Source organism: Natator depressus, chromosome 2 (genome assembly GCF_965152275.1).
Source record: "Natator depressus isolate rNatDep1 chromosome 2, rNatDep2.hap1, whole genome shotgun sequence".
NCBI lineage: Eukaryota > Metazoa > Chordata > Testudines > Cheloniidae > Natator > Natator depressus.
This window is the reverse complement of record NC_134235.1, coordinates 67,386,360-67,404,537: the sequence shown is the minus strand read 5'-3', so window position 1 is coordinate 67,404,537 and position 18,178 is coordinate 67,386,360. Positions and strand designations below refer to the sequence as shown.

Genomic DNA, 18,178 nt, shown 5'->3' with positions numbered 1-18,178 from the left:
TACTCATCAAGTGAATATTGCATCATTTAATGCCATGGACTAGCAGGGAATGGATAGTACCTTTGCTGGCAATGATAATTAATGTTTAAAAAAATGGATGCAGTGTTATTGCCAAATTGTATCCAAAATATGGATATGTTCAGCTTTATTGATAATTTGACCAAAATATTAAAGAATTAAAAAGACTCAGAAAATATCTTCTCAAATACATAAATTAAATGCTTTAAATGAGAGGGATAAAGAGCTGCGCTAGCCTGCAACCGTCCACTGTTAACACCTCTGGTGCTTCTAGCATATGTGACTGTAAATGGAGAGTTTTTGAAGTGAATCTTTCTTTCCTTACAATAGCTTGTACTGTGATGAGGTGGTCTGTCCCCCTAAGGGTAGTGGTGCCTGGGGTCAGCCTACCTCCATCATGTGGTGTGGCTCTTTAAGATTTGGGAGGTCTGGTATGCAAGGACCTAGAAGATATTGATTCGAGAGGAAGTGGTCTTGCATATAAGTAGTGTTGAGAGAAAATCTTGCTACTGTTTCTTTAAGGGCCCAGGACCAGGAGTCTAGTAGAGCAGGTGGGGCAAAGTTCCCCCTTCTTCCAGCCAACTGGGATGAGCTTTAGAAAGGGGAGCAGTGTATATGCTACCTCCTCCTTAATAGCAGAGAAGGCCTGCCTGCTGAATCATAGAATATCAGGGTTGGAAGGGACCTCAGGAGGTCATCCAGTCCAACCCCCTGCTCAAAGCAGGATCAGTCTCCAATTTTTGCCCCAGATCCCTAAGTGGCCCCCTCAAGGATTGAACTCACAACCCTGGGTTTAAGCAGACCAGTGCTCAAACCACTGAGTCTGAGTGGGAGCTATGAGCAATACACATGCAGGCTCATGAGGGATTGCTCTGAAAGCATTCAACCCTGACAAGGACCTTAATGTAATTACAGAAAAATGATGAGCACTACTGTATATCAGGGAGTGACTCCTTCCATGGTGCTGATGTTATATTCATTTGTATTTAAAGTTACTGGGTCTGATTCTGATCTGACTTAAACTGGTTTGACATTGACATAGCTCTGTGAATTCAGTGGAGTTACCCTTGATTTAAGATGGTGTAACTTAAATCAGAATCTGGCCAGATATCTGAGTGTGTGTGTGTGTGTGTGTGTGTGTGTGTGTGTGTATGCACATGCGTGCATCCACGCACACACACGCACAGAAACTTTTTATTTTAGGATGTACTTTGTTTTTATTTTGTTCATAGGAAATGGATGGTTTCTGGAGAAGATTGTAGTCAAGGATCCTGTCACAGACCTGGATTATTCTTTTCTTTGTCACAGGTTGGTGGTGTTTTCAAATGGGTTATGTTGTAATAACAACTAGTTGTTCGTGGCTTCTCCAGTCAGGGGTGATTTGTGAGGTGCTTGTCCCCCGAGAATCAAATTGAGGTGATCCAATTCCTTTTACATACTCTACCAAACAGTCATAAGATGGTAACAACGTCTGGTCACTTCAGACCTGTGATACATTTAACCATTGACTGAGCATCGAAACATTCTATATAAGGTGTCTCCACCCCACGCTGCTACAACATTCAGCAGCTGCTGGCTGGCACATCCCCTCATCTGACATTTTGAATCTGACATCAGCTGATCCACCTCTCCCTATATCCAAGGCAACACTTTTCAGTTGAGTGGGTTGCTCTCTCTCTAAGGGTAATTCTGCACCATTGACACTATCAAGGGGAGCTTTGGCATTTACTTCAGTGGACTCAGGATCAGGCTTTCGGTTCTCATGAGGTGTATCTGAGTGGCTGGTCCTTCCCCTGTCCACCCCAAACCTGTCACTGAGCAGCAGCAAAACTAGAAGCAATCCCAATTTCCCTGCTGCTTTCCCTTTGGTCTCTTCTGCTCTGAATCTGCTACTCCTGTGCTCGTTTCTAATTTTATCTACTATCAAGTAACTCACAAATAGCTTATGGAAAGTCATATTAATAAAAATCAATACAAATATTAGGAATTTGTAAAGTCCAGTCATGTATGAATCCAGCTAAAACTTGCCAATGGCACCTCAATTCTGTGTCCTCCTTTCACTTCTACAAGTGAATAAATAAGTGCCCAAGTCAGCTTTGAGTGATTGATGTGCACCCTGAAATTGATTTATGTGTGCGTATGGGCTTTCTGCCCGTCTGATACAGCACCTCCTCTTAGCGTGACCTAATTTTGATTCAGTATTGTAGGTAAAATGAACTGCTACAGAGAGAGCTTGAAATACAATGCTAGTTTCATAAATAATTCAGGGACTGTTGAAATCTATTTCACACAGAAAAATCCTCTGTGTGGTTGTAGGGCTTGATACACCTCTCACTGACATCACTTTTAAAATGGTTCAACTCCTTTGATTTTAACTGAGTTATTTCTAATTTATTGAGTGTAAGTGAGAAGACAATAAAGACTTTTTTAGTTTTAATGGCACAGTTTCAACTGAATGGGTTGGGGGTGGGGAGGATGGTGTTGCCTGCAAGAAATTTGCTTCATGAGAGGCAATTTTAGGAATCTGAACAGCTGGGATCCCCGCAATAGCCTTTTGGGGGCAGACAGTGTGGTCAGTGGATCTGCTATTACTGATCCCTAGAATTGGAATACTAGTTGAGATCCCCAGGTAGGCAGGCTGGCTTGGGCCTTTAGGTCCTGATCAAGAAAAGTGCTTCAGCACACATATAACTTTAAAAAAGTGAGCAATGGAAACTCTCACATGCTTAACGTTAAGCACATGCTTAAGTGCTTTGCTGGTTCAGGGCCTCAGTGCACAAAATATTAAAATGTAATGTGTAAACATTGTGACAAAAATATTGATGGGTTTGAGATCAAAACTATATAATCAGAATGGGTTCTGTTTTTCTCCAAAGATGGCTAGATCAAGGGGAAGAGGATGGTAAAATTGTAAGAGAACTAAATATCACTGACACCACCACCTTCTCTGCAAGTAAGCATAAAACAATGCAGAAGAGAGTCCCTTGTCACTGTGACTGTGTCAAAGGATGGCCAGGATACTGTGTAAACTGATCACATTCTCTCTATCTCTGCAGGGCAAGAGCTGGAACTCAAGAGAGAGGAAAACGTAAAGATTTTTTCTCTTTTAAAAAATTGATTTGGCAGTATACATAGTCTGTTCTAGGGAAAATCAGGTCAATAGTTATTTCTGTATGTGAAGTTTTCTTCCTGTATCTTCTCATAAGGGCTCTTTTCTTCCTTCTTTTAAAAATATAACCAGTGGGCTGCTGAAAGATGGAAGTTTCAGAAAGGCAACACTCTTCAGTTCTACAGCAGGCTTACCCGTGGTTTCATACGCCTCAGTCCAGATGGCACAGTTGATGCACTTGGTGACAAGAAGGACAAATATGGTAAAATATTTACCAGATGGGGACGTGTGGGTGAACAGCACGAGGAAGGAGGGCATCATCAGATCATTGTGTGTGTCATGTATAAGATTCAAAATTAATTCTAACAGGAGCAGAGAATGGCAACCATGAATGTTCTTACTCTTGAAAGCATTTAAAACTATTAACGGTAAAAGCCACTTGGTTTTGTTGTAAAAGAACATCTCACAATGGCTTCCCATTATTAAATAGAATCTAGTTCTCACGTGATGGTTTAGTGATCCATGGAAATCTCCATGGTAAGGGTGGTAAAACCCTCTCAACAACTGAGGCAGATACCCCTCTCTACCGGTATCATTTCCATCTTATCTGGCTTAGCTTCAGCCAACTCACTCCCATTCAAGCCTCAGCTCTCTCTGGCAAGGAGAAAGTACTGTGTTACAAGTGTTTGAGAAAATGGGATTAAGAGCTTGTTGTCATGTACATTATGGCAGTGCAACCCAAAATGTCTCAGGTCTCTCCCAAGTGGCCTCTCCTATGCTCTGAACAGAACAGAAGCTTGAAGGACATACTTGAGAGAGCTTTCAAGGCAATGAGCAAATTCCCAGCAATTACCTGTGGGATGTCTCTGAGAAATTGGGGCAGAAAACCCCCATATGAATAACTCCTCAAGTAATCTTCTCCATGCAGGACTGTCCACAGGTAGATAAATAAAATCTGATAGGCATGGAATATGGGTTTTACTTTATTTTCATAAAGATCCCTTTTTAGTTATCATGGTTGCTCTTGGAGTGCAATTATTCAGTGACTCAGAATGTTGAATTAATCAAATCTCTAAGAATTGCCTTAAATTTCAGAGCATTCCAAATCCCTAAATGCAGTTACCCAGCATGAGAGTGTCCTGGAAATCCAGGGAGTTTCAGGGAGTTTCATTTTATGATTATAAACTGTGAACTACTGGGTAAACCTCCAAATCAACCTCCTTACATGAACCAGGTCTCCTAGTCTGCACTGAGGCAATAAGCAAATCTGTTCAATTTTTAACACTATAGCTTGGACTGATGGATTATGTTTGATTCAATTCCACATGACACCACAGAGTTCATAATCATTTTGCATGCAGAATCCAAATTTACACTGCTGTCTGCTTCACTGTAGACTGTTGCATCTGCATACACTTTCCTTCATGTGCATATGTGGACTTCTGCATGGAAGTTTTTTAAACATATAAACACATTAAATTTATAGCACTTTCTGTACATTTAATTTTACACATTAGAAGTAAAATCATCATGCATGTCATGTTCTAATTTTCAGTGAGTAGTATTTTCAGTCTGTGTGTAATTGTGCAGGTACCACAACTGCACACACAGTTACTGCAAATGACCATGTAAATAAAGCATGCAGCTAGCACAATTGTGATGTCAAATGTAGGCACACAGCTACGTACACTTCTTGGCATGAAGAACACGTCTCTACCCCTCAAAATTTCCCTTGAACGTTTGTTTGGGTTAAACACATGCACATTACTTTAGACTAGCTCTATACAGGAGCTGATGTGAGACTTGTGGCTTAATTTTTCATCTTGGGGAACTGTTCCTTGCACTCACAGTTAGGAATGAAGTTTCCAAAGAGAAGCACCATCTACTTATCTTTCATAGTAAGCAACTTTAGTGGAAGCTACTTGGGCTGAAACTTTCCTGTCTTTCAAATGTTGGTGGGATCACAAGGAACAATTTATTAATAACTTCGGACCAGATCCTCAGCTGGTGTAAATCAGGTTAGCTCCAGTGTTTTTGATGGAGTAATGGCAATTTACATCAGTTGAGGATTTGGCTCAGGCATTATTAATTTTCCAGGGTTTTTTATCCCTAACTGGAAGCATTAAGAGAAGTGCCATTGTGATTATTATTTTCTGAGATGTGGTTTGATTCTGGCATGTAGGAACACTGCCAGTATGCAAGATGCCCCCATGTATGAGATAATTACCTTGAATTTAATTGATCTAGTTAGAACAATCGTTTAAATAGGCATACAGTGCATGCAGCCTTGCTTCACTGAATGAATATGCTTAATTTTTTAACTACTAAACAGCAGGTTGCTACAGATCTATTTTATTATGAATGGAACAAAATTAGTCAATAGATAAAATCTCTGGGCCAGATTCTGACATTCTGAGTAGTACCTTGCACTGCAAGTGGGCCCATCAGAGTGATAGAAAAGGCCTATGGGAGAGAAATGACACCAGGAGTGGAATTACACCAGGGTTGAGTTTGACTCACGGTATTTATTGCTATCAGTGGGAGCTACATGCATTTAGGGAAAGTACAATATTATTTATGTATATATTTATAATGTGGTAGTGCCTGGAGGCCCCAGTTAGGGGTCAAGGCTCCATTATGAAAAGCACTGAACATTGTACTCTAAGAAGCACAGCCCAGAACTCTCAGCCCAAGAGGGAGGGGATAAGGTGACTGTCAGTCACCCTAGCACCCTCCTGATCCAGAGCTGCTCCAGGGACTGAAGAGGCCCCAGGAATAACGTGGCCCTGGAGCCTGTCTGAGTTATGGCAGCCCCCTGCGATGCCCTATGAGCCACAGTGATGTCTAGAATCTCTGTACTGCTGTGTGCTGCACCCTGCCCCAAACCCACACCTCTTGCCCCCAGTCCCACTCTAGCACATCTCTATACTGGGAATTATCTTCCATATTGCCTGTGCTGGGGGAATCCTCCCCTTACATATACGAGGCTATGCTGCTTCAGCCCTTTTATCAGGTCCACAGGTGCCAGAATTGGGGTGAGAATCTCTCCCTAAGTATATGATGAGAGACAACAGGGAGCTACCTTGTGTTCCCCTGTTGGCAAGGCTATTATTATAAGTATAATAAATAAACAACTGTCACTGCTAATGCAGTAAGCACTTCACTGCTTCACCATTGTCAAGGGTTTTGGAGGCATCATGGAAGAGGTAAACCTTAAGAATATGGAAATTCAGAGCCATGCTGCAAAATTTGTTTTTACAAATAATAAATAGAATTCTGCTGAAAGAAATAGATTTTTATCTCCCTATCTATCTTAGGATTGTATACTGCTGCCCTTCACTGTGGTATCTGTTTCAGAGTAGCAGCCGCGTTAGTCTGTATCCGCAAAAAGAAAAGGAGGACTTGTGGCACCTTAGAGACTCACAATTTTATTTGAGCATAAGCTTTCGTGAGCTACAGCTCACTTCATCGGATGCATTCAGTGGAAAATACAGTGGGGAGATTTATATACACAGAGAACATGAAACAATGGGTGTTACCATACACACTGTAACAAGAGTGATCAGGTAAGGTGAGCCATTACCAGCAGGAGAGTGGGCGGGTGGGGACCTTTTGTAGTGATAATCAAGGTGGGCCATTTCCAGCAGTTGACAAGAACGTCTGAGGAACAGCGGGGGGGCGGGAGAAGGGGGATTAAACATGGGGAAATAGTTTTACTTTGTGTAATGACCCATCCACTCCCAGTCTTTATTCAAGCCTAAGTTAATTGTGTCCAGTTTGCAAATTAATTCCAATTCAGCAGTCTCTCGTTGGAGTCTGTTTTTGAAGTTTTTTTGTTGAAGAATTGCCACTTTTAGGTCTGTAATCGAGTGACCAAAGAGATTGAAGTGTTCTCCGACTGGTTTTTGAATGTTATAATTCTTGACGTCTGATTTGTGTCCATTGATTCTTTTATGTAGAGAATGTCCAGTTTGGCCAATGTACATGGCAGAGGGGCATTGCTGGCACATGATGGCATATATCACATTGATAGATGTGCAGGTGAACTAGCCTCTGATAGCGTGGCTGATGTGATTAGGCCCTATGATGGTGTCCCCTGAATGGATATGTGGACACAGTTGGCAACGGGCTTTGTTGCAAGAATAGGTTCCTGGGTTAGTGGTTCTGTTGTGTGGTGTGTGGTTGCTGGCGTGTATGGTAACACCCATTGTTTCATATTCTCTGTGTATATAAATCTCTCCACTGTATTTTCCACTGAATACATCCGATGAAGTGAGCTGTAGCTCACGAAAGCTTATGCTCAGATAAATTTGTTAGTCTCTAAGGTGCCACAAGTCCTGCTTTTCTTTTTGTGGTATCTGTGTGTCTTCCACATAAAAAGCCATAGTGAGGCCTCTAGTACACTTCATCGAGTCCCTGGCTCCCTTTTTGGGGTATTGGGATGGGGTATTATTTTGTTTTGATATTTTACAAACAATAAATCTACTCTTACCAAGAGATTTTTGAGCTTCGCTGATAGCTCTCAGGCAGTGACTTTATAAGCTTCCCCAAATGAACTGGGAGGTGATCTGTTGATCAGAGTCCAAATTTTTCCTCAGTTCTAATTACTAAATTTTTTAATTCAGCCTCTTCCCTGTCAGATAATGTCTTTGCCAAATCAGAAGTCACTTGTGGGTATTAGATGTAAAAATGAGTTTGAATACATCTGTGGCTTTACTTTTTTTCTCCCCAAAACTCTTTAGGTCTTTTTGACGTGACTGTCAAAAGAAACGCACATGTGTTTAAGAGTCATCAGATGCCACATCTTGCCCTTGCTCTTGACAATGGCTATGTCACTGGAATGGTATGAAATTGCCTTATTGCTTTTAATTGTTTCAGGATTATTATTATTTTTATTAATTATTTATAAATTTATTAAATATAATGCAGCTTTTGTTCTCTGTACTAATAAGTAGCAGGTACTTCCAATCAGAGATGAGGCCAAGTTGCAAAACCAAAATCTGAAGTTTGAACTTGCCAAAGATCTGGAAAGTTTGGATTCTGCTTTGGTGCCTATCTATTTATATTTTTACTCTTTCCTCCTGCATCTCACTTAGTATCTCACTTAATATATTTAATGGCTCATTGAGAAGGATTTGATTTATACAACCTTAAACATTATGAGTTGTGTTTCATTGTTTATACCAGCTAGTCAAATGTTGACAACATATCTGGCATGCCCTGGCATCTCCTCTCCTTGGATAATTATCAGTGCCAAGTGCTAATTGTAAATATCCATTTATTTCCCTATCACTTTTTGTAACTAACCTGCCTTTCAAGGCTTGTTGCAAGTTAATGTTCCAAGCCTAGCTTGATCCCTGTTCTCTCATCCTCTCCTCAAAGGTAGATTTTTGTCAACAGCAACAGATTAGTAGTGGTTTTACTTGCTTGCTTGTGTACATGTTTTCCTGACCTCAAGCTTCTTGGAAAGTCAAGCACGTGAAACCTTGTAAGTCCTACTAGGTGTGAACCAAAGAAACTGGATCCCATTTAGTCAACTTATGGGGAGGGTTCTTCCACAGCCCTGGTCAAATCAACAAGCAGATCAAGGGCCAGAAGATACAGCCTAGGCAACATCAGTTTGGAGGTGGGAAAGGGAGAGACCTTGCTCCATCCCCTCATCAACCTGCAAAGCTCTTGAGCTCTATGTTAGAGAGATTTTAAAGAATGGAGCTCCTGAGTGCTGCAGGAGAGAGGCACTTTCATCCCATTTCCCATGAAGCCCAGGATTCCTTTAGAAGGGAGTCTCTCCATCTTCCCCTGTAAACTCTTGAGATCTTCAGGAAATAGGCTCCTTCCTATCCTTCTCTTTGGCTCCCTCCTTTATCTAACGTCTTCACCAGTGGACTTTCTGCACTGCAGAAGAGATGGCCTCTCTCCCTTTTCTTTCTCTTTCTCCTCTCCCAACTCCTGTAGAGATACTGAGCTCAACGGGAAAGAGTCTTCCTCCTGGAAGCCAAGCCCAGCATCACTCTGTCACAGCACTCACAGCATGTGATTAGGCAAGTGGAGTTCTGGAAGATAGAACTGTGTTTTACTGAGTATGGAACCAACTGTGTTTTGCTTTCCCTTATTTGAGAAGCAAGTAACCTAGTGGTCAAAACAGGCCACAAGCCTCCTTTATATAATATGCATTGGCTTTAGCAGGAGAAGAGTTTATTCAGCACCTTGCAGAATTGGGCACCTATTTGGGAATGGCTTCAAGCCACAGAACAAATGGTACAAACTCTTCTTGTTCCTGTTCCACGCAGCAATGAACAGCTCTTTCTTGTTCTCAACATCATTACAAATATTGTGAAAGGATACCATTCTTCTATTTCCACCTCTGTCACTGACTTTTTCTTTTGGATCTTGGGCAAGCCACTTAAAGTCTCTGCCTCAGTTTACCAATTCTAAATTGCATATAGTAATAAAACACTTCTTCATAAGGAAGTTGTGAGGATTAATTAATTAATTATTAAAGCATTTTGTGATCCTTGGAAGAAACAGTAAAAAGTACTGTAATACTGTAATCATTTGTATAGGTTTCAGATTTAATCAAAGGTCCTGTGGCTCTCTTGTTTCACAGTCTCATTTAAACTCCACCTGATGATTTCTTTTATTCTCAAAAGCTTCAGTTAGAGCACGTTGAAATGTTTTGAATGAAAAGGATTTTTTCATGCAAAAATGGCCGTTCTTGGAAACAACCTTTTTATCTAATTTGTTATTTTAAAAGTTATCAAAACTGTTATTAAAATGGCTATTGACATTTTTCATTTTCTTAAACCTGAGTTTTCAGTAAATGAGAGACAACTTAATGTGTTAGATTAAAAAACTTAACGATTTTTTTGAAAAAGCAAGAGTCCACTTTGAACCATGTGAAATGAAAATAGCTTTGAAATCTTGAAACTTTTCATTTTTGCCCAGCTCTGTTATAAATCCAATACAATGTGTATTTTTGTGTATAGTGTCTTTCATGCAAAAGGACCAGGAATTAATCCACAGCCCTTTACACTCTGACCAGACAAATACAAATAATAAGCCTGATTCAGCCATCTGGTTGGATCCCTGTGGGTTGCTGCCTTCCCTAGATGTTTATCCAGGGAGAGCAATATAAACCCTGACGTGGGGGGCCACAGTGCTGCTGCTGCTGGTGAAAGGTACCTGAAAGATATTCTGAGTGCCCTGAAAGATATCCTGGGAGCCCTGGCCTTGCACCCTCTCTTCTGACTCAGTCCAGTTTGTGGGCTGCAACAGGTGACCCCAGACCTCCACAGTAAGGAGTCTGGGTATCTTAGTTGTTTTACCTGCACTCAATGCAGAAGTTCTGCCTCTGGCAGTTCCTGACCTGACTTTCTCTAGCAGAACCCAGGACACAAATTGTACCCAATGAACATAATTACGAATAGATAACAGGCTTGTCTTATTTCAAGATTCTGTCCCCAGTTTCAGGCCTCTTAATTTTAGAATTTCAAGCTCAAAAACAAATTTGAGAATTTCCATATTAGGTTGATCTTTATGGCTAATAGCAATATGTTTCTGGCACCATGAGGAATTAATAGAGGTACAGAAATAGAGACCCCATGGCGTGACTTCTCTTTCATATTACTTATATCTAGTGGTTCATATAATTGATTATTCCTGCTTTTCTTGTGTTAGAACAATGAAGATACTCTCTGTGAGCTTCAAGTTCATGTTCAGCCAAATCGCTGTGCAATTCTGGAATCAGCCCGGAATCCAGGGCACATGATTACATTCAGTCTTCAAGGCAAAGTAGCCGATGATACAGTCGGCTATGCAGGACTCTTGAAAGAATTTGGTGTGCATGTGAAGGTAAGGTTGGGGGAGGGAGATCAAGGAAACTAAACTGCAAATAGTTTTTTCTTGTAAAGCCCACTGGACTTGAACACATCCCAGCAAACTGAAAGTTGAAAGAGTGATCTCCTCCCACTAGGTGGAGCTAAAGACTGTGACTACAGTTTAGCAGGGCCATATCATGATGTGAACCCTGGGGAAGTCACAGATAGTCAAAATACCTTCCAAAACCAGGGTGGTACACACAACAGAGCTGGATGGAAAATTGTTTGCATAGGAGAGAACAGCTTGCTAGTCGAAGGAACACTTATATGATTTGTGACAAAAATGTACTTGCGTCACTTACCACCTTATACGTGGAAATGTGCCTGTAGTGGTTTGAAAAAAATAATTCACATCTTCTGCTTAATTGCTAATGTAAAGGTACAACTACTGCCAAATGATGGAGTGTATTAAGGTGACAAATCAAAGGGGGTTGGGGAAGCCACGTAATTTACAAATGGATATTTTTATATATCGATTTGTAGGGTGTGTTCCACAACGGTGCCATAATTCTGCTCACCACAAGTCTCTACCAGGCTCTCTGCCTCAGGCCTGATGGGAGCTGCAGTGGAGCAGGAAAGCAATCTGAAGAATCCTATTGGAAAGTGCATAAAATCAGCTCTGGAATTTGCATGATTGAGAGTCTGAAAAACCCAAGAATGTATCTGAGGATCAAGGATGGCGAGTGTAATGGCACAGTAAGCAGTTCTTGTTCATATTTGCCTTTTAAAATTTTTATAAGTAACTTGCCAATGCCAGAGGGGAAGGAATAAAATCTTTAAAGTCAGTAAAAATATCAAACTGCATTACCCTCTGTTGTCTAAAACAGAGACTTTTTACATCTCCCATGCAGCCATAAAACTTGCAGAACTGGGAAACTCTGCTTTGAAGAAGTTTAGCCTTTGCCTAAACCTTTACATGAATCAGAACTCTCTGTCTCATGCATGATATTTCCCTTATTCGGATCATTATATCTCTATTTCTGATCACAAAGGAATAAATAGGTCCAAACATGAGGCTATATTTATAGGATGGAACAGTTAGACAACTAAACAGTATGCTAAAAACTTAAAAAACAAACTGAATTGACACAAATATTCAAGTTTTTATTTTAAAGTTTTCCAACTGCGTATCACATTCAATTGTTGAACTCACATTTCTATATTTCATTTTTTTTAGGGGACGGGTGATGTGTACTGTCACTTTAAAATTGAGAAGAACTTAGAAAGTGGATCTGTGAGTCTAGAATCTGTTCAAAACAGAGGAATGTATGTTGGTCTCCAACCAGATGGCCAGACCAAGCCAGTTGTTCACACTGGGGAGAGAAACGTTTTGTTCTACCCACGAGTCATCAAATGTATGCAACTTTGAATACTAAACAAACCACTGAGTATTTCACATATTTATAGCTGTACATGTAAATATTTATGACCACAAAGTTTAAGGCAAAAATATAGAGACCAGACTTGAAAATTTGCTCTTGAACATTTTAGTACTTTAAATGAGAAACATATCCTACTTGCAACTAATTCCTCCCATATACATTGGTAATTTTTATACCTCATTTTACCAACTCAGGAGTTAAAAGAAAAAAAATTGTTTTTTTGCTGAATAAATGAAACTTTGAGTCTGTGGATAAAAACAATGGTCATAACATCTGGTTATTACAGCTCCCTGATTCTCTGCCCAACTCCAGTCACTGGTTAGAGCAGCCTGGGGGCAGCTCTACCATGTGCCAGCTGGCAGCAGTTCCCAAGAAACTGCTCCCCAGCTGAATACAACTTGAATGTGCTCTGGCCATACCCCCCTCTAACTTCAATATGCCCCTCACTGCTGGAGACTGCAAGAAATATGGCATAGGAGCCAGGTAGGCTGGTTGTATATCTGGAGTGGACTCTCTCACTCTGGAAATCCCCAAAGTGTGAATGGAGCAGAGTGGAGAATCTGCTCCACTGTCAGTGGCTGCTAACTATGCAGACCTGACAGCTTTGTTTTTATACATTTCTGTGTTGCTTTAATTATGGCATCAAAGTACCTCCATAAAGACTAATGAATTAAGTATCACAACATCCTTGTGAGGTATATTATTATCCCTATTTCTACAGATGGGGAACTTCCACACAGAAAGTCTGTCAAGAGTTAGAACCCAGATCTCTGAGTCCTCTGCCCGAGCCACAAAGCTGTACTTCCTCATGAGTATCTGCCCCCTTCATTGAACTGTAGCTTTAACAAACACCATAGTTGTCTGCAGGCCAGTTCAAAAGAAAATAAGCACTTCTGCTCAACAGTCAGAAAGTGTGAACAGTACAAAGCACAGTACAAAGTCTCATCATGAGTAAACTATGGAATAGATTTGAAAATGTACATCTCTGAGTTTCTGTTGGAATGTCTATTGGTAGTGGCAATCTTGCTAAATCTTGATAACATTTCTGTGATGCTGACAATGACCAGAAATTGTTGATCAGTTTTTATCTTTTTTCACTTAATATCCTCTTTTTTATGAGGCAAAGAAGGAGAAGTTTAAAACAGAAATGCTTTTTACATGGACATTCAGACAAATGGGAACATGAAACCAGTCTTCAGGAACTAAAAGACATTAATTTGGGATTGCCTTTTAAAATTAATATACAGCTGCTGTACCTTATGGGCTGCATTAGGCACAGACACACTGAGATGTATGTGTGTGTGTGGGGGGGGAATGTTGGACTGTCTAAGTGGCAGTGCTTGAAGTCATACTTGTCTAGGTCTCAGTGCCACCAGAGTCATTGTCATTATTATTATGAGAGAAGGGTGTTATATGGGTAAGAGGTAGTCCTTCCTACCTCTTTAAGAATGGTATAAAAAAAGCTAGGCTGTACTCCCCCAGAGCAGCCTATCTAGTACTATCCCATGGCCAGATGTGGAAGCCACACCCATCTAAACATTCCCTCACTGGGCCAGTCTGTTCTAACCACCTTGGCAGCAGAGAGCCGTAAATTAGCTTTCTGAAGTCTCCTGAGCAGATGTAGTAGAGGGTAAATAGCTCCCTGTAATTTCTCCCCCTCTAGTGCTCCCACACGGGGACAGACATAATTCAGACTGTGAATTTTTGGAATTTCATCTACTGATTCTTTTCTGATTTTGAATCATAGGATGGATAACAAGAGCTACTAAACCTCTTTTTTCCCCACAGAGAAAGCAGTTTAATAGATTGATTAAAACTTTCCATGGTTCACTCTTACAACCCCATCTCATGCAGAACTCCCGTATCTTTGAAGGCAATGGAGTTTTAATTGCAGAGACAGCCTTGTCTTCATATGACATTTATAATCCCATCTACAAAATGGGAATAGTTTCATATGATTAAAATGGCCTTCTTCTAAATTCACATTGCTTATGCTTTAATGATTATTCCTTTATAATGGGATTTTCAAAGGAGCTGGGGCCTGGATCCTTAAAGGTATTTAGTCACCTAACTCCCATTGATTTCAATGAAAGTTAGGAGCCTAAATAGCTTTGAGGATCTGGGCCCAAGTGATTTAAGTTCCCAATTCCTGTTGAGTTAGGCAATTAACTCCCTTAAGGTCCTTTGCAAATCCCAGCCTTCATGTTTCCCTAAAAAGACCAGTTCTTGGTTCTAATTCTGGTAGTTTAATGGGGTGATACATTATCCAATTTTCATCACACTCAGGGCTTGTCTATGCAAACACTGAGTTTGCGGCTGGCTGGGATGTAAATCTACCTTGCACTAGCCTGCTACTCACTAAGTGTCCATGTGGACCCTACTGTCATGCACTAAAAGTTCCACAGAGTGCTTTGATGCACCCCATAATGAAATATATGAGCCAGTTGATAAAGAATTATATCATTCAGAGCCCTTTTTTATTTTCCATTTGGCGCGCAGCTGATAGTCACTTGGCCAGTGAGAGCCTGGCAGAAACCAGTACAGTCACAGCTTTTTATATCTTGTGGATGTTAGCTCAAAGATATTTCAGATAAAAAATGAGAGAGCCCATGAAAATGAGGAATTGACCATCAAGCTTTGGCTATAAGTTGGGAACCCCAGATACAAAAAAGCTGTATAAACTCATCAAAAATACCTCAATCAGCAGACAGAGACTGTATTATAGCACAATTCCAATTCCACAATTAAACAATTCCAAAGGTATACAGAAGCTTTATAATAAAAGTAATCATAACCATGGCATCACTGGAAGTTCAGTGCATGCACCATGCGTGTGGTTGGGGGTGAAGGGGGCAGAATATTTGAGTCACTATATACCATGCAGATGAGAGAGAAGAATTTTTCCTCCTAAACCCATGAAGAAAAGGGTTTTCAATGGAAAGCCTTAACTAAAGCAATGCTAACTGGCATCGCTATAATAAAACTAATAGCTACTCCATTATAGACTCAAGTATCAAAGTTGGTTCCTAAAATACCTTGCTTCTTAATAAAAGAAGATAAAAGGACATAATGCTTTTTTCAGAGCAGCCAAGATTTGTCTCTTTGCTATTTCATAGTTCAGAAATGGCCACTGGCAGTTCTGTTTGAAAGAAAGCAATGGCCCCCTTTAAGAAAGAAAACATCAGTGGAGGGACTTAACGTCAAGAAAACTGCATTTGAACGAGTCATTTGATTCGTACATCAATGTTAAATTGTTGCTTAGAATCGCAAAGCGGTGAATGGATTTTATTGGCATGCCATCTTTTTTTCTTTTTTCTTTTTTTTTTATGCTTGCTGCTAGCAATAAAAACCTATTACTTACACCTATGCAATGCACAGAGAAAAGATTTTGGTATATCTTGTACATTTGTCTGACAATTGCAAGGTTTATTACTAGTTTTTGCCATTGAATACATGGGTAGCTTTTAAGTAGGAGAAGCCAATGATTTTTTGGTAGTGTCACATCTTACATTTTGTTATTTTAGTTGGCAGGGAAAAGCCTATGGGAACATCTGCGACACCCACCCAACCAAAGGGAGGGATCAGAGAATCTGAACATCAACCAGCAAAAGCCCAGAAGCCAGTGGCTCAGAGCCCATCAGCTTCTCCACCCCCAAGTAAGGAATAGTTTTCAAAAATCTATATTGCAGTACTGTGATTTGTCTGCCTTTGATGTTTCTTTGTGATGGCCTACCCTAGGGACGACACCAAATGGCTTTTCTAGACTGTTGCAATGTACAGTGTGGATATGAACTGCTCTTTAACAGACTTGTTGTTATCTGAAGAAGCAGTGAAGTTTATCATATTGGTTAGCCAATAGTCAGCATATAACTGATTTGACTAATTTCACTGTGCTGATTTTGAATACATTATTATAATATAGCCCAGCTCTTTTCTCTACTAATCTGAGCCACTCTACATTCTATATAACTGCGCTAATACAATGTAGGGACCAATACAAAAGCCCATTGAGGTCAGTGGAAGTCTTTCCATTTACTTTAGTGGACTTTGATATGACTGCATCATATTGTTGTGTATAATTTACTGGGGGAAGGGAGTAAGGATTCTTGACCCAGTACATACTGGCCTCAGTACTCTGTTGCCCCCAGTATCCATGGGATGCAGATGAGGAGGCCCTGTTCCCAGGACTGATGGGGTGAGGAGTTGTTAATGCTGATCTGATCCATGTCTGCCTGTGGCCCGCAAGGAGCCATCTATCAGCTGGGCATTGCTGAAGCCTTGAGCAATTCTCTCCCCCCAGTAACCTGCTACACTGGGAGTGGCATAAAGGGATTAAGATCATATTGTTTGGGGCAGGGTTGGTTCTCTAATGTGTGTTATATAGTGCCTAGCAGATTGTGGACACTGCCATAATATAAACAATAACAGTGATTCACCAGTGATACTGTTTACAGTGAGAAGTGTTTGAGATGGAAAACTCAGGTATTTTGGTATTTTTTAAAGTTTCAGTATTTCACCTCCACCCCCATTCCATTTAAACCATGTTTTTTTAAGGGATTAATAATCAAAACAAAACAAAAAAACACCCTGTATTTCTAACTAAATGGAAAAGTCTGCTCTTCAACCACAAAGATTGCTGTTTGATAGTAATTCTTGCCCTGGTCCTCGGATTACTGTGGAACGAAATAAAATAAATAAACTTGCAGCAGTCAAGAACTCAGTTTGCAGGAGTTTCATGTTCTCTTCAAAGTCTAAAGATTTCTGATTTAGCAGGACAAGGTCATGCAGCCCAAGTGCGAACTTTCTCTGAAGGGAGAATCTTGTTCTTATCTCAGTGGTGCAACATTCCCCTGTTCAAGAAAGGGGTCAGGATGGTGGGGTGGAGTAGGGGAACAGACCTCTGCTTTGTGTGGTTCACCTATGTTTCAGATGCCGGGGGGGAGGATGGAGAATCCACAGTTATGCAATTCTTCCATCCTTCCCCTACCTCTGTAGAGGGGACATGCTGGGGTTGTAGAGCCTCTAGTGTTGTGCACTATTTGGCTGAACAGCTTCCCCCCCTCCCCCCACAACAGATAATAAATTGAGGAGCCCAATTGTCAAACTAGGGCCCTCAAATTGAGTTGCCCAATTCTGCTTTTGATTGACATTGCTGGAATTTAGGTACCGTTGTGCCTATATAAACAAAATGCCAAATTTTGGCATGCTAATTTACAGGGTACCCAGATCTGAAAACTGGGAGCAATATGTTTTATACCAGAGGAGACTTTAAATGCAGTGCAGGATTAGGATTGCACCAAACTCTCCTGGTTTAATTAAAATCAGTGCAGACTATTTTTTCTAATTATTACTAATTATTTTTAGATAGCACAGACATCTTTGTGGCAGCATAACTGCTGTTTTCATTTCAGAACACTATTTCAGTTTCTGATCCCTTAGGCTTTATCTGGTATTGCACTATTATGTGGCACCAAAAGCCGCCTGCATGTGTCATAGATTGTCAGAAAATGGTTCAGTGCGTTGAATTTAAAATATAGGGCAATAACACATACATCATTATACATATTTTCAACAAAGCAGAATGTTTTTAGGGTTTGGTACTCAGGATCGTTTTCCAGAGGAGATATTTACCCTAAAAATGGTTCAGGTAAAGTCTCTATAACACTTTGTAAGGAGTATTTATGAGCAGTAATAACTATGGGGTCCTTTTTATGTCAATGCAAACTAAATGGAAATACAAAAGTTGACTGTATCTTTCAAAGAAAATGTTTCTTTTATGAAGAATATTTTCC

General features: G+C 40.4%; 1 protein-coding gene across 1 annotated transcript in view; it reads left to right on the top strand.

Annotated features, from left to right (window-relative positions):
- The window catches only part of RP1 (RP1 axonemal microtubule associated), a 268,493-nt gene that overhangs the window by 59,275 nt on the left and 191,040 nt on the right, over positions 1–18,178 (top strand). Inside the window, exons 9-17 of the mRNA XM_074944372.1 lie at positions 1,251–1,326; positions 2,895–2,971; positions 3,075–3,106; positions 3,260–3,389; positions 7,870–7,970; positions 10,805–10,978; positions 11,488–11,700; positions 12,182–12,359; positions 15,911–16,042. Of these exons, the coding sequence (XP_074800473.1) occupies positions 1,251–1,326; positions 2,895–2,971; positions 3,075–3,106; positions 3,260–3,389; positions 7,870–7,970; positions 10,805–10,978; positions 11,488–11,700; positions 12,182–12,359; positions 15,911–16,042 (1,113 nt within the window). The remainder of the gene's footprint in view (positions 1–1,250; positions 1,327–2,894; positions 2,972–3,074; positions 3,107–3,259; positions 3,390–7,869; positions 7,971–10,804; positions 10,979–11,487; positions 11,701–12,181; positions 12,360–15,910; positions 16,043–18,178) is intronic.